The sequence below is a fragment of the Caretta caretta genome, chromosome 1, assembly GCF_965140235.1.
Source record: "Caretta caretta isolate rCarCar2 chromosome 1, rCarCar1.hap1, whole genome shotgun sequence".
Taxonomy (NCBI): Eukaryota; Metazoa; Chordata; order Testudines; family Cheloniidae; genus Caretta; species Caretta caretta.
The window spans coordinates 312,291,683-312,308,606 of record NC_134206.1 but is presented as its reverse complement, the minus strand read 5'-3'; the positions used below and the strand labels follow the sequence as shown (position 1 = coordinate 312,308,606).

General features: G+C 41.4%; 2 protein-coding genes across 12 annotated transcripts in view; one reads left to right on the top strand and one right to left on the bottom strand.

Moving 5' to 3' along the window:
• The window catches only part of ASB15 (ankyrin repeat and SOCS box containing 15), a 46,198-nt gene extending 42,901 nt beyond the window's left edge, over window positions 1–3,297 (bottom strand). For all 11 annotated transcript variants that reach the window (XR_012666549.1, XR_012666554.1, XR_012666551.1 and 8 more), the window contains exon 1: window positions 646–3,297. The gene's annotated coding sequence lies outside the window, so the exon portion shown is untranslated. The remainder of the gene's footprint in view (window positions 1–645) is intronic.
• Window positions 3,298–3,357: 60 nt separating this feature from the next.
• NDUFA5 (NADH:ubiquinone oxidoreductase subunit A5) lies at window positions 3,358–12,309 on the top strand. Its single transcript, XM_048836907.2, has 5 exons — window positions 3,358–3,518; window positions 4,422–4,466; window positions 6,539–6,655; window positions 7,411–7,476; window positions 12,132–12,309. Exons 1-5 carry the CDS (start codon window positions 3,498–3,500, stop codon window positions 12,231–12,233), a joined length of 351 nt encoding a protein of 116 aa, XP_048692864.1. The 5' UTR covers window positions 3,358–3,497; the 3' UTR covers window positions 12,234–12,309.
• Window positions 12,310–16,924: the final 4,615 nt, after the last annotated feature.

Below are 16,924 nucleotides of genomic sequence, written 5' to 3'. Positions count from 1 at the left end.
GATCTTGTCACATCGCTATGTGCCACAAAATAGCTCCCAATCTCTCACTTATTCAAACTTTTGTAGACATGGTGAGCCTGATGTGATGCCAAGATTTACAGATTCCATGATAGCCAATCCTAGTCTTTTAATAATTTCCATTTTAAAACAGAAGCTGGAGACACAGCATCATAGTCAATGCTGACAAGTCTGACCAAGAAGCTCTGAGTAATGCCATCAAGGATATTAGTATCTAGCAAGTTAAACCACAGCCACAGGGTGAGTGGCAAACTGGATTTTTTCTCCACTTAATTTATTTACCTACAAAAACACAGCTCAGATGCAGATTGAGTTAAATCCTGGTTATTTTATTATCCATGTATCCAGCTATAGTTATTGAGGCACAAGTGACTAAACTAAATTCATCCCAGATTAGACCACAGGCTAAGGACCGTATCTCTGCCTTTCCTTTAACCACTCTAATCAAATGAATTTTATTAGATTGTAAAATGAGGGTGAGACAAATTGTCATAGCTCCATTGCCCCATCTTCATATGTGTTTGTACGGTATAAAGAACAATGGGGTCCCCATTCTAAACAGGGACTCCGGGCACTACTGCAATATACATAAACTAATAATAATAAATTTTGTTCACAGTGACATACCTTGCCCATGTTACTTGACCAAGTGTGGTGAGGTTCCAGAGACACCATTCAGTATGATGGACAGGACTAGTGCAGAGAACCTTCCCTACAGTGGGCTTAGAACAAGCTGATAGTAAGGGAAAAAAATTTCTCATTTGAGAACACAGACATGTTCTTATTGTTGCTGACCCCTGAATCCACTAATTCCCTTCTTGTCACATAACCATAACCCCATGACCAGCACTAGTACATATGCATAATACAAGGATAATGCAGACTTTTTTCTCTTTTAAATTGAAAAACTACATCCGGTTTTGCAGTTTATGTACACACCTGGGGTCTGAGTCTGATTTCACAATGGTTTAAATCAGCAGTAATTTCATTAAAGTTAATTTAATTTCGTTGGATTTAATACCAGTATAAGTGAAATCAGAATCTCAGCCAGAATCCTGCATTGGCAAATATGGATAAATTGAGATAGTTTGTAAGAATTTACATCTTGGGGTCAATTCACAACAGAAAGGCTATGCTCAGGCCTCCTTATGATGGTGTTAATTTATTGTGCATTGAGAATGTATAAGATAGTCAACACAGATAACTCATTATTGAGACAACAGATAAATTATAATCTAGAGGCTTTTTAAAGTACTGGTAGATGATTATTGCAGGTACTTTACTCACTTGCTAGACTTTATGTATTTACAGTCCTGTAATGTAAAAATCAATTTGTTCCGTTAATGCTGGATGACTATTGTGCAAAATGAGTCAGAAAGTCAGGAATGTGGCCGAACATATGAATTTCCACCTTACCTACAGTAGCATTATAGAGAAGTTCATAGAAGCAGCTAAAACATGAGACATTCCCAGTGTTTCCATGTTGAAGTTTCTTAAACAGCTCCCATGTAGAAGCTAGGCCAGCTTTCATGTAGTTGGGCAGCACTGCAAAATTATATTCAGATATACTATGAAAAATAGAGTGACGCATAATGAATGGATGAAATGAGTAGTGAGTTAGTTAAGTGAGGAAGCAAAGTTAGCTGTTTTTCTCCGTCTGTCCTTAGTAAACAAATTTATAGTGGCATAGCTCAGTCCTGCACAAAAATACCCATATAGGATCGTTTTCAGATCTAGGGAGGCTGTTTTGGGCCCAGTATCAAGATATCTAATCCAGAAATAACTGATTTGAACTTGTTACCAACACTATTTACATCAAAATAATTGAAGCAGGGATCCCTGCAGTGTCATTCTGGACCCCAAATCTTAAACAATTCTTTTCCATGTTCTCAGCAGTGCATTTTGATGTATTCCAAATGTATGTAAATAATGCTTTGATTCATTAGCTAATATGATAACTATCAAACTGTAGGTATCACTAAGTGCTTCCAAAAAACATATAAAACACTTTTCAGAGACATAAAATGTTATTAATGTCCCATCTTGCACAGAGAATGCACCTGCCATAAACACACAACCCTATCACCCTCAAGGCCTTATCCAAGTAAAAGAAAACCACCCATTGGTTGCAAAGGCTTTTGGATCAGGTCCTAAGAGCTTGGCTCGGATCTCACGGAAGTCAGTGGGAAAACCCTCTTTGACTTTATTGGGACCAAGAACTAGCCCGACATATTCAGTCATCACAACAGAGAGAGCTTGGAATAGGGTGATCAGACAGCAAATGTGAAAAATTGGGACGGGGGGGGGGGTTAATAGGAGCCTACATAAGAAAAAGACCCCAAAATCAGGACTGTCCCTATAAAATTGGGACATATGGTTACCCTAGCTTGGAAGGCAGTTCTGGTGTTCACCAAAAATTATGTATTGCATTCGAGGGGGTTCCATAATTTTCCATGTTTGTTTCAGTGTTACAAAGGGTGAGTCTTGAAAATCACCAAAAGTGTGTTATATAAATTATGGACAGCCCCAGACTCCAGTGGCACAGGTCAAGGAGCATCCCAAGGGAAGAGCCCTCCTTTGAGCGGCCGCCGCTGACAGCCCTGGAAACACAGTACTAGAAGCACTTCCGTAGGGCCCCAGTGACTGGTGGCAGGGACACAGCGGAGCGGCCGCTTACAGAACCACATCATCGCTTGTCTCTCGCTGGCACGGGGATTGTCAGTGTCACTGGCACGCCGCTGGCGATGGGGCAAGTGGAGACCCCCTGCCCTGCAGGTTTCAGAGTAACAGCCGTGTTAGTCTGTATTCGCAAAAAGAAAAGGAGTACTTGTGGCACCTTAGAGACTAACCAATTTATTTGAGCATGAGCTTTTGGGAGCTACAGCTCACTTCATCCCATGCATTCAGTGTGTTCACGGGGCTGTGGGCGTGTCCGTGGTGCTGGGGCTGAGATCCCCATCACGCGGCGTGTCCAGGGCTGACACAAGCCGGCTCGCTCCAGAGCCCCCCCAGCAGGCCCCATTCTCGCTTCGTGACACCTAAATAGCGTCATTTCGCGTGCGGCCGGACAGCCCTCCTGCCGCTGTGACTCCCCCTCCATCCGCCAGAGGGCGCCAGACACAGGCGCAGCGCTGTATAGGCCACTCATGGCCTCGGCCGCTGAGCGCAGGTAGCGCAAGTTCATTTTGTTACTGACTCTGCGCCGAGAGCATGCGCATTCCCCATGCTCTCCAATCCTCCATTCGCAGGCCCGCCTCACTCAGAAACGGCGCATGCGATTACCGTGCCGCATACGCACGCGCACTCAGACGCAGAACTCCCACAGCCTCGGTCTCAGGCCCGGCCTTTTTGGCGCATGCGGCTTTCAGCTTCCACCGGCTTGTCCTCTAACCAACAGGCCAAAGACATCACGAGGCGCATGCGCGTTTTTGGTCCGTCCCGGGCGGTTGGTGTCAGAGGTGTACTGCTTGGCCGCAGCCATGGCCGGGGCGCTGAAGAAGGTGAGGGCCCGGGTCGTGGGCTTCTCCTGCACCGCCACGCCCGGGTCCCTGACGATTCCCCTCCCGTAGGGCTGGGCGCATGGCCGGTCCCCCGGGGCTGCTGCGGGGCGGCTTCTCCCCGCCCAAGCCTAGGGGCTGCGCCCATCTCCCGCGCGGCGGTGCCTGCCTGGGCAAGGGCAGGCCTGGCGGCCGGCGGGGGCTGATGGTGGTGGGCCTGGTGAAACTCTCCCCCCTCCGCTTCCGATTGGAGCCAAGGATCCTCGGGACGCGCCGAGCAGCCAGCGCTGGCAAGGGCCCTTCGCAGGGACAGTCCCCGACGCTGACAGCGCCGCGGGTGCTGGCTGCTCGTTTTGCTTTGGGAGCAAAACAGAGAAACAGCCAGTCTGAGAGCCGGGAAAGAAAGCGTTAATTCTACACACTGCTTAACGTGAGCTCCCCCCCCCCCCTTCTCCGCGTGTTTGTAGTGCCCCCGTCGCGGTGCTGGCCAGGTCTGCGCTACAGACCTGGCCTAGTCCGGGATCATTATGTTGCTCAGGGACGTGGATTTTGGGTGACATAGTTATACTGAACTAATCCCTTATGTAGACAGCGCTATGTTGGCAGGAGAGCGTCTCCCATCGACATCGCTACCACCTCTTGGGGTGGTGGATTAAGTATGCGGATGGGAGAAGTGCAGCTGCTGCGCTGTAAGTGAAGACAAGCCCTCAGCAAAGGGAGATGGAGCATCTTGGCCTGCAGCTCCCAGGATATGCGTGGTTTTTTGTTTTTTTTTAATCCTTAACTCCACATTTTGTAATTCCCATGATGTGCTTCCGTTCAGCTGAAGTTATGAGTCAATAGTGTGTATTACAAAAAGACTTGAAATAAATGCTTTCATTTACTAAATGTGTTCTGTTTGTGCAGACCACTGGGCTCGTGGGACTAGCTGTAGCTGAGACGCCTCACGAGGTATGTTTCAAGTATATCTAGTTGAAATGGACTGAAAATCAGAGTATTCACTTGTTTTGCTTGACTTATGTGTATATTTTAAGTATCTTATGGTCTTACAGCGAGAACAGTTATTTGAAATCCAAAATTTGACCAGCTCCAAAACTTTGTTTGATGGAGAATATTGGCTATGGTCTGGAAAGGTTTTCTTTTACAAATAAAAAAGGCAGATCTTTTGCAGATGTTTTTTGTTCTATTAAATATAAAAATTTAACTTGGTAGTTGCTTCTTAGAAACAATTAATTTCCAAAATCACTTACAGTAAGGCCTTTTTCTGAGCAAACATGAAGTAGTAATATTTTTCTTTGTAGAGCCCTAAAATGGTGAAAAGAACTGTGTAACTTACCAGATGGAGTGCAACTATTTAGGTTTGGGGGATTGTAAATGTAATTATTATTCTACATACATAAATTTTCCCAGATCAAATAATAGATTCTGCAGCTCGATACTGATCTTACTGTAATATTTAATACCTGATCTGCGGGGCAGGAGCGGTGTCTAGATTGTAAACTCTTTCGAGCAGGGACCCACATTTTGTTATGTTTGTATAGTGCCCAGTGCAGTGGGGCCTTGGCTCAAGACTGTAGCTCGTAGGCATTACTGTAATACAAAGAATACATCTCTTGATAATTCTCACTGGCGCTCCGAAGGAAGTAGCTTGCTAGTTCATCTAGGACAAAGGCCCCCACTGTGAGGGATAGGCCCCCCTGGGGCGGTGCTGAGGCCCACGCCATCTCCCATGAAGGGGGTGGGGAAAGAGCAACACTCAACTCTGCTTCTGGCCCCCAGCTGCCAGCTCTGCTCCTGGCCCTGCCCGGGACCCCCAGCCTGCCCCCGTGCCCTTGGCCTCCCCCAGCTGTGGCCTCAGCCTTGGCCCCCTTACCCGTCTGCGTTTCTCCCCCCCCCCCCCCCGAAGCAGCAGCTCCGCTCCTGGCTGCGGGCGGGGGACAGGCAGGGATAAGAGGGGGCACAAGGTAAAAGTTTGGGGGCCACTCTGACTTATGACATTTTTCCACTACCGAATTTGAAAGAATTCTTTGATTGTTTAATATCACAGCAATCCCATATCTTTCTCTGAAACATTGAAATTTTCGGACTACACAATAATCCCACTAGGGAGAGATCATGCCAGTGCCACTGCTTGTGTTGCTTGGAGTATAAAACTAACAGGAGTATAAAACTAACTCTTACAGATAAAGAGCCATATCTACAGGGCTGTCTGACAACTTCTAGGAGCGTAAATTTATTTCAGATTTTAATTTATAACAATTTGAGTCATAAACTCATCAGGGCTTATATTAACCCCTTGGTTTTAACACACTGTTTTCCTTCTCTTTTCCTGCTGTTGTCTGTATAATCCTGCTTCTGCTCCTTGCCCTTACCTCCAGTTTCCCACTCCTATTCCTTCCACTCAGAAATTACCCTGTTGGTTCCACTATCCACCTTCTACTACAGCCCAATCTCATCTGTTTCCCAACTGCTGCGAAGTTTTTCCTAACCCGTGAAGTTTCTTAAAAACATGCTGAGAGTGTTTATCCAAATCCACAGACTTTTCTACTGCTGAATGTAAATGAAATCATTCTACTCTTGGCACGGGTAACAGGTGCCCTTTTTAGTGTACTCTGGGGGGATGGGGGAAGTGGCTATATCTTTTGGCTTTGATGATTTGCCTTTTTTTTTTTTTCTTTAAGGCTTTGTGCCGATTAACATCTCTGAGATAGATTAAAGGCCAAATCTTGAGAACAAATTAAAACATTCACAGCACAGTTCATGAAGAAAGTCAAGAAGATTAGCAAGGTAGTTTTATACTCTACAGTTGAGTCCAAACTGGAACCCCGAATTGAAATGCATCCTGGCCCAAACCCAGGTCAGAATCCTGCACTCAAACCCAGCTACTTTATTGGTATAGCCAGTGTGAATTTGAATGCTGCAGTTCTCTATATTTTACTTTGTGGGCTCGTAAATTATTTAAATATTTCTGTTAACAGTCATTTACTATTTACACACTTGCACCTTTCTTCCAATCATTTCAGCACCTGAGGATACTGTATACAAAAATTCTCGCTGCTCTGCAGGACATCCCCAAAGATGCAGCATATAGGAAATACACTGAACAGATTGTAAATGAGCGGTTTAACATGGTAAAAACAGTAAGTATAGCACTACTTGTAAATATTTTATATGCAAAGTTTGTACAGCAAAGACTATAGTATTCTCAAAATCTCAGTTTATCTTCAAAGAACATATAGAAGTTATCTGTTTCAGGGAGATGATCACGGTCACATACTGTTTCTGATTACATAAACTACTACTCTTTTGTGTATTTAACTAGAAAATAGCAATGGTGTCTTATCACTGATTTCTGCTAAAAATAGAAATAGAAAGTAGTTATCTGAAGATTTGCAGAATAGCAGACTTCCAGGTATTTTATTTTATTTACACTCACTCACTCTTTTACCAAATGCACTATTTTAGCTCTTGCTGTTCAACATTTTTGGAACAACCACTTTTTCCATTGGGTAGGGTCAAATAGCTCGTTCTAGTGTTGCAGTCTTGCTTTTGTTTGACTACAGTGACTTGTTGAAAGGATGAATATCTTATTTCTCCAGAAAGCTATGATCCCACTTTCCGTCGACAATCTGCGGTACAACAGAATGCTATTTTTGCTTCTCTGTACATCTGAATTGCAGTAAAATAACTTTTGGGGGGTATTTGACTGTCTTTATATTGTCAATGAGACATTGCTTATAGCAGGAAATCATGTATTCCTGTAGTGTAAAATAGGTCACCTTGAAGCTAACTCATCTGAGTGGTTACATTTAGGAAGAATTGGACACTGTATGATCTATTTTAAGTTATGTCTTTAAGTTCTGCACTTGATATTTTAAATTACCTGAATTCACAGGAACCTAATGTGGAAAAACTAGAAGACAAAATGAAAAGTGGTCAGATAGAAGAAGTGATAATACAGGTAAAGTTGAATATTGTTTAAAAATGCCTTTGCTGAAAGGCAACAACTAGATATGAGTGCTTTCTTTGCTCTTCTGTGAAAAGAGAAATGACGAGCATTAACAGTATATTAAATATATAATAGCAGCATGCCTTTTCTAAACAGACATTATTTTCATCACAGAAGGAAGTGAATGTGCTTTGCCTGATCCATATGTGCATGGAAGTAAAAAGTACTTTTAGCTATTTAAGATTCAGTCCATGTACTGTATTAGTCCTTGTAACTGTGAGGATGGTCTCTACAAGAAGACTACATATGACTAACCACTGAAGGAAGCCACCAAAGAAAGTAATAGATTCTCCATCTTTTGATGTTTTCAAATCAAGGCTGGATGCCTTTCTGGGAAATAGTCTTTAGCCAGACACAAACTATTGAGCACAGTTTGGGGATAACTGGGTGAATTAATAGGCTGTGTTATGCAGGAGGTCAGACTAGATCAGGGATCGGCAGCCTTTGGTACGTGGCCCATCAAGGAAAGCCGCTGGCAGGCTTGGGCGGTTTGTTTACCTGCAGCATCTGCAGGTTCCGCCGATCGCAGGTCCCACTGGCTGCGGCTTGCCGCTCCAGGCCAATGAGGGCTACGGGAAGCGGCATGGGTCGAGCTATGTGCTGGCCACCACTTCCCGCAGCCCCCATTGGCCTGGAGCAATGAACCACGGCCAGTGGGAGCTGCGATCGGCCGAACCTGCAGACACTGCAGGTAAACAAACCATCCTGGTCTGCCAGCGGCTTTCCCTGATGGGCTGCGTGCCAAAGGTTGCCAATCCCTGCACTAGATGATTTAGTGGTCCTTCTAGCCTTAAACTCTCTGAATAAAAATGACACTTTCTACCAGCCTTTGGTTCAAGCAAGGTCAAGAAAACTAAAAGAAGGAACTTTTTTTTCTTCAAGATATGGCAAAATCAGATCCTAATATTTAACATCAGATATTAAGTACTGAATAGTAAAGATGACTGATTTTTACCCTAAGGCAGAAATGATGCAACTAAAAGGAAAAACTAGTAAACTTCCCTGATCCCACATTAACATACTGTTCCTCCATGAACTCTTTCAGTTACTTTCTCTAATAACGATCCTTTGCACTGCAACTTATTTGACAAACCTTACATTAGTGAAGGTCAGAGTCCTTTATCTTATGGGAAGTATGCGCTAATGGTTGAATTTTGCTCTCAGATTTGCAGACGGAACTCCTAATGATTGGAATTGTGTACTTAGGACTAAATATTGCTTTCAAGTGTGGGAAATCCTACTATAGAATAGCAGTTTCTGAGATCAAAATTGCTGACAGCTTGTGTTATATGGGAACTGAAAAGTACATTGATTTCAATCATAAATGTGACTAGAAACTATATATTTTTAAAAAATTAACTCGTTGCGGGGTTGTGCTGAATGTCTAAACAGTGAATGAGAAGACTGTTTAGCAACAGTGTACTGTAAAACTTTCCTCACCTTCTGGTCCTCTGAAGCTGCAGATAACCAGTTCTTGCTTAATGACATTATGGCATATGTTGTTCGGGAGGTTTTGAGTCAAGAAAGTTGTGAGGTTTTTGAACTGTGGAACACAGTTATACAAATTACTTTTTGTCCCAAAGTGTTATCCTCTTGATGGCATATATTTTTTAATAAGTGGGCAATATAGTAATAAAAGATAAGTGCTTAATTAACCACCCTCAACCCCAATTATTCAGTTAGGTTGGCTCTGTTCTCCAGCAGATTCTATGGTGGTTGTGACATTATCAGCATAATATATGCCAGGAGTAGTTTCCAACCTTAGTGAGTTGAAGTTGCTCAACTGTGGAGGGCCTACCTACTTTTTCTATTCTCACATGTCTTTTTGTCTAGTCTTACTTCAGTCCTCTTTATATTTTTGAGGATTTCCATCCCCCTGCACTAACTTTCTCTGCCAGTTCCCTTCAGTCTGTTTCCTACTTCTTTCTTCCTTTATTCTTGTGGATTTTTTTTCCCCTCCCCTCTTCTCCTCCCCTCTTCATATTTCTTCTGTCTACTTCTGGGGAAATTCTGCACCTAAAAATTCTGCACACAAATTCTACATATTTTGTCAAAATAACACTATATAATCAGGACAGTTTCAAGTATTTTGGTAATTTATTTCAAAATACCTGTCAGCAACTGTTTGTAAGAATACAGACACCCAAAAAATTCCCCCAGGAGTACAGAGTTAAAGAAGATCCTGTTTCTCTGCCCCCCCCCCAATCCCTTAGAGCCCAGCAGGGGGCCAGAGACACCCCCCCCCATCCCCCAGAGCCCAGCCATGGTTCTCCCCCCAGCCCAGACACTCGTGTCCCCTCCTTCCCCAGAGCCTTTCTGTGGGGTGCCCCCCCAGCCCAGAAACCCCCAGAGCCCAGCTGCAGAGCGCATCCCACCCAGACACTCGTACACATCCCCCAGAGCCCCGCTGTGGGCCCCCACCAGTCCAGACACCCGCACACCCTAATCCCCAGAGCCTGGGAAGCCAGAGGGAGAAACAGCCTGATGCTGGGTCCTGGGCTAGTGTGTCACCCCCTTCTTTCAGGGCATGCTGGGAACTGCAGCTGCCAGGAACTGTCCAGCTCCTCCTTCCTTCCTCCCCACCCCGGCAGTATCTTCTACTTGCAACAGTTCTGCAGCCCATTTCTGTGGCGGAGAAAAGGGAAATTCAACACTCTCAATGTACAAATTCTGCATGCACAGTGGCACAGAATTCCCCCAGGAGTATCTGTCCTACCCACATATGAACCCTAAGAGGGATCCATGCTTGGCTTAGAGGAACAATATTAGTGCTCAAGTACTCCTGTGGGCCAAAGAGGAGAAGTGTAGTGCTTGAGCAACTTTTCCTGCTTGTTATGTTCTCTGACTGCATGATCATGATGGAGGAGGGAGGGAAGACAGGAAGATGGGTGGTTTAAAAAGAGGTGTTGGTCATTCTTTGCTCTTCAGTTAGGAAGCACTTTTGCAGTGGGGTTGGGAGTATGGAATCTTTGCTGACTCCTTCTCTTTTGGGTGCCAGTCAGACAGGAAAGGTGACGGAGCAGCCCTTGGAGCCTGGAGTTTCTCTGTGAATTGTTTCCCCCCACAGATGTGGGTTGAGTTGCTCTGGTGATTACATGGAGCTAAGACCATTTCTGCCCTTGGAATGGTCTTGAACTCCTTTTAGGCGACCTGACCCACAGTTTGGGAAACAATTTGCTGCAGTGTCACTTGGAGTGGGTGTTGAGTAGTCTGATCTTGGGTTGCCAGGGTAAAGGTATGTTTGTAATGAATGATCTTATTCATGCTATTTGGGGTTATATAATATAATTCTACAATTTGTTTTAATTTAGTTGTAAATTGGCCTTAATTCAACATCTGATTAATCTCCTTTTACAAATGGACTGTAAATTCTTCAAGACAGAGGAATCTTTTTGTTATGTTTGTATAGCACCTACCTTGGAGCCCCCTAGGAATTACTGCAATACAAATAAGCATTTTTGTTTTCTGCTTGCCTTTAAGAGCAGTTGGGTTGCTGCTATTCTGTTTTTATTCAGTTTTTTTCTCACTCGTGTTCAACTAATCAAATTATTAATCTGCAAACTTCTAGATATTTAAAGTAGAGGCTCTGTCCCAAATAGAGAACTCTTGTTATGTCATGAGCAGTATGTTCGTACAATAGCTATAGTTAGGGCCCTACAAAATTCACCATGAAAAACGCATCACAAACCATGAAATCTGGTCTTTCCCCGTGAAATCTGGTCTTTGTGTGCTTTTTCCTTCTACTACACAGATTGACGGGGAGACCAGCATTTCTCAAATTGGGGTCCTGACCCAAAAAGAGGTTGGGGGGGGGGGGTCGCAAGATTATTTTGGGAGAGTTGCGGTTTTGCCACCCTTACTTCTATACTGCCTTCAGAGCTGGGCAGCCAGAGGGCAGTGGCTCTTGGCTGGGCACCCAGCTCTGAAGACAGTGCCCCGCCAGTAACAGTGCAGTAGTAAGGGTGGCAATACTGTCCTTATTTCTGCACTGCTAGTGGCAGCAGCTCTGCCTTCAGAGCTGGGTGCCCGGCCAGCAGGCGCTGCTCTCTGGCCACCCAGCCCTGAAGGCAGTGCTGCCACCAGCAGCAGTGCAGTAGTAAGGGTAGCAGTACTGCAACCCCTCTCCAATAACCTGGAGACTCCCCCCACAATTCCTTTTTTTGGTCAGGACCCCTAGAATTGCAACACGGTGAAATATGAGATTTAAATATTTAAAATAATGAAATTTACAATTTTTAAAATCCTATGACTGAAATTGACCATGAATTTGGTATGGCCTTAGGTATAGGGTAGGTAGAAATGCAAATTTCTGCATTTTCTTAATTTACCTGCAGTGCCATTCTACTTACTCCTGTAAATTTGAACTCTATCATAATTACAGTGAGCTTCATTGACTGTTCAGATATGAGAATAGAATTTATGGCTTTGCTTTGTGATCCATTGGCCCAATGGCTGAATTGCTTGCAAAGCATTCTAGATGGAACTTTGTTATTCGAACAGCTTGTAAATTCATAAAATATGTTCTCCAATTATAGATTAATCAGACTTAGATCAATATCTCAGAATATAATTAAAATTAAGAATCTCTTGTATATTTTTATCGACAGGCTGAAAGTGAGCTCTCTCTGGCAAGAAAAATGGTACAGTGGAAACCATGGGAGCCTTTAGTTGAAGAACCTCCTACTGACCAATGGCGATGGCCAATATAATAGTCAGCGTTATGTCTGTAACTATTTGAGAATCGAAAAAAACACTTAATTAAATATTATATCATGTTACTGAAAATTGTTTGTCTTTAACTTAAAGAAAATAGCTTTTTTTATATGATTTGTTTTGCCTCAATATCTATTTACATTTAGCAGGATTTAAAGGTCCTGTCTGACTTTCTTACAAAAATGCTTTACTAAAACTTTGTTAAGCTATTGGGCAATATGATTATTTTCTTTCCTAGTTTGCTGATTAAAAATATATTTAAATAGAAACAGAAACTTTCTTCTGTGTAATTACCCTTCTTTTCTTGTCTGATCCACTTCTTGACATTTTATCACCATGGAAGCCAATTTTCATGTCTCAGACTCTGGATTGTGGCTACACTGAACTGGCTAAGGCAAGAAGAGGAAGGGGTGAACTGGATTTTACATAAATGCTTAATGATCAGCCGTGGTGAGATAAATACAGATAAAACTCTGTGTCCGTTTGATACTTTTGATTAAATTGGAAATTTGTAAAGTTTTGGAAGTCACTCTGGGGAAAAGGCAAATAATAAAAAACAAGTCTGCAACCAAAGTTATATAACTAATGGAGACAAAAAGTACTAAGCTTAAAGTTCCACTACCCTTCCACACATGTGAATTTTGTTTGATAGTGTGCTGTTAATTTTTAAGGATTTAGAGACTTGGAGAATCACTGGGGATAATCCTAGAGTATACAAATGCATCTATAACTCAGCTAATGCTGTGTTGATTGTAAACTGACATATAGCCTTCAGATACAAGACCTTGACGTTCATAATTGAGAGTTTGGGCCGGATTGTTTTTCCTGTTGACTTAAATGGGAATAGAGTAAGGCCATTTGTGAAGAAAAGATTTCAATGTGCGTAATAAACCTGTAGAGTTCAACATTGAAAATGCCCTGTATAACAGTTAGAAATCACAACGATCAAAGCTGAGGCTATTTTTATTCATTCTATTTTATTCAGTATCATGATCCAAGTAATGCTTTCAAGTTTGCACGTGACCTATAGCCTCTGAGGAACAGTATGTGAGCTAACAATGCAGTTTTATACAGAAGAAGTCACAGTGAGCATCAAAGATTTAGATTAATAGACTGCCAGTACAGTCATATGTAAAACAGCTAGTTTCGGAGAGGCTATTTCCTTAACTAAATACTGTTGTATTTAGGGACTTGAATAATGTTGCAGGAGAACTCTGATCTGCAGTTCATTGTGCAGATACCATGAAGTTAGCAAGCAGGATGCACTGTGCAATTAAGTACATAAAAAATTGTTCTTACTGCTACGTGAATATTGGTGAATACTTACTTGAAATCTGTGCCCAGTTCTGATCCACAGGCTTTCTAAAATGTGAATGTTGAAGGGATAGGAGTGGCATACAGGAAAACCAGGGGACCAATTGAAACTTTTCAAATTTTGGATAACAGTTCTTCACATAAGCAAAGACTACAACTAAGATCCGAAAACATTGGGTAGTTATGTGGAACTTATTTCACCTTAATGGTATATACTAAGGCAGTTGACCTCTTGCGGGGGATAATTAACAAGCCCAAAGAAAAAGTCAGTGATAGAGGCATTTTCAGCGTGGCTTAGGATATGGTGAATCTAGAACTCTGTACACAGTATGCATGTTTCACTTGCTAAGCCACTTGATTAAACTGTTCTTCCCAATGCACCCCCCACCCTTGTTTTGCACAAGCTATTTGTTTTATCCCCATTTTAAAAAAATACATAAACTGAGAAGTTTTAGCACTGCTGTTTAGAAGAGTATTATTACAAAGGGTTGGAATCCCTGCTATTGCAATTGATTACGAATCAATGCTATTAGACTTGAAAGCTAAAGTAATGGATTGTCTACATGGCTAGCTTGTGCACTGTATTATTTTCAATATAAGTATTTTCAGGTAAGGAGTAGCAACTGCATATGTGAAATATTTCATGTACTAATTTAAGCAAATTATCAGATTACACCAGTAAACTGACATTGACTGGGACCCTGCTTTGAGTTGATATTCCTACAAAAATAAGAGCTCCAGAATGCTGAGGATTCTAGGAGGCTGTGGGTTATGAAGTAACAGTTCATTTGGTGTTGCCCAATACTTTTTACATGCATTTTCAACATGAGATGTAAAACATCTTTTCCATACAAAATTTCAACAACTTTTAAATGAAAATCATACAATATAAGAGTCTAAATCTGATTATCTTTTTGTGACGAAAGAATAGCTGTTCACCCTTTAGGCAGGATTTGATTTGAATCAAACCTGTGTAAATATAGCATAAGCGTTTTGACCTATAAACCTGTGGGGAAACAAAGAAAAGAAAATGGGGCTTCAGCTACCGAGTGGTATTTTCAGTGACAAAATTGTACAACTGTTCCATACTGTAATTGGATTTGATATTCAAGAGGTAAATATAAATATATATTTTGGATATTCAGAATGTATTAATGGTTGGATATGGACTTGACTTTTAGGAGTTTAATGTCATGCATCATTCATAGTGGTGGACTTTTCCTTATGAATTTTCACATGTTATAAGTACTTGGATTTAACCTATGCTTTTTTTTTTTTTTTTTTGGTTATGAGGAACTAATGATATCCAAATACCTAATATACAGGCAAGAGCAAACTTAGAGTTGTATACGTTTAGGATACTGGAGAAATGGTAAGGAGAAGATGGTTGGGGAGAGTATACTGGCAAAGATACTACTACAAGTCTAGTTAGTTTCATCCCACTATGTTTTGCTTGTATATTTTTAAATGTTTGACATATCTGTTTAGAGTGCATATTCCTGGGGGTGGGGAAAGTATTCCTACTTTCCCAGCACCAAGTATGTGTTTGGGAAACTACTGTAATACACAACAAAATATATATTTTATTAATTTACTAAATTTGTAGAATTTCTAAATATTTCTAAAATTATATTTATGCTGAATTGAATGGAAACAGCTGGTACAGTAGTTGACCAATTGATGTTTTCAGGACAAAATTGCTAGTTTATATTTTGTAAATATCTGAATGTTTACATTTTGAGTAATAAAGTTCTAAAATTTTCATTTTAAAAGATTATCGCCAAGTTAAAGTATCTTTTGGTTATGTGAATGAGAGGTTTTTAATAGACTCCCTCAAATTTTTAATGGGTTCCAGAGCTTCGCTGGATTTGTTTATTTGCAGTATTGCTACTGATCCACAATAAGGTTTTGTTTTTGTTTTTTTTAAATGGTAAGTGCTGGTATCTTCCAAGATAAAGCCACTAGATGGCATTCCACATGAGGACTGCAGTTAGGTAAACAAATGCTATTGTATCAGATGCCAAATGATTATATGCTGAATGAGGGTGAGCAATGTCAGATGATGAAAAAGGAATTAAAATAAACGGTTTTAGATAATGGGTACTGAGCTGATGTGAGATGAAGCAAGATGAAAATATGCACATGGGTATGAAATTTTCATATTGCATTGAGTAGTTTTCCCATACACATAAGAAAAAAACACTTTGCTCTTATCACGTCTCCAAAGTGCAGTAGCAACTGAAACACGAAGAAAAAAATCTTGCGCCAACTCTGCTGAAAATAAAAAAGGGATGTCGTAGTGAAGTAGAAGTATACGTTGTAGCCTTCAGAACCATCTTCCAGTCCTTTCTCCAACCTTCACTCACGCAAGGTATGTCTTCAGTAGGGTTTTTGACTTGAGTGAATTGGCAAATTATCTCAAGGTGGCTAACACATTTTGTAAAGTTAGCTGTGTTAGTCCTAGGACATGACACAAGGCAGGTGAGGTAATATCAGTTATTGGACAAATTTCTGTTGGTGGAAGAGACAAGCTTTTGAACTTCATAGAGCTTCTGAAGAAGCTTGAAAGCTTGTCTCTTCCACGTACAGAAGTTGGTCCAATAAAAGATTACCTCACCCACATTCGTAAAGATTAATCTGTACACTCACTAATTGTTCCAGGTTGCAATAATTTCTAGTTTTTGATTAAAATGGTATACTTTTAAAGTTTTTGAAGTCATTCTGGATCAAACAATTGGAGTATCTAGACTAGCCTGTACAAATGTGTTAACTACCTGGAGATAGCTAGTGGTTTTTTTTTTAAAAAACACTTTAGTGAAGACAAACCCTACAATTTGCTAATACAGGTTTTCCTGCTTTCTAAGTTGAGAAACAGTTATGGCTTACTCCTATATTAAACCCTGATAATGAAAATCATTGCAAGTGGGTTTAATTATCTCAGGCTCTATCTACGCTATGGTGATTGTGCTAGCTGTACTGTAGACATTAACTCCTTCCATCGGTGCACGTTTTCCATTGGTGTAGGAATGCCACCTCCCTGAATGAAGTTGGGTATGTTGATGGAAGCTTTTTTCCATTGAGAACGCTCACTGCAGATGCAGCTAGGTTGGCATAGTTATGTCGGTTGGGTGTGGATTTCCCCATCCTACACTCTGACTGATGTGGTTATGTTGGTAGACCAAGCCTCAGAAAACAGTAAGTAAATCATATGTGCTCTGCATGATAAAATTGCAGATTTAACTGATTTTATGTTGTGGAATCAACATTAAATACCAATTGCTGGTAAAAAAGTGGGAACAAGTAATGAATTAGAGCTCTGATGCATTAGAGTGTGCTATTTTTTAAAATAGTGCCCATTTTCATTTCACTCTTT

What these genes read in the sequence shown, in the direction of transcription:
- NDUFA5 (XM_048836907.2), top strand. Translation starts at nt 3,498, where the DNA reads ATGGCCGGGGCGCTGAAGAAG. An exon ending in TGGCCGGGGCGCTGAAGAAG is followed by an intron (nt 3,519 to 4,421) that starts GTGAGGGCCCGG and finishes CTGTTTGTGCAG; the next exon opens with ACCACTGGGCTCGTGGGACT. An exon ending in GGTTTAACATGGTAAAAACA is followed by an intron (nt 6,656 to 7,410) that starts GTAAGTATAGCA and finishes CTGAATTCACAG; the next exon opens with GAACCTAATGTGGAAAAACT.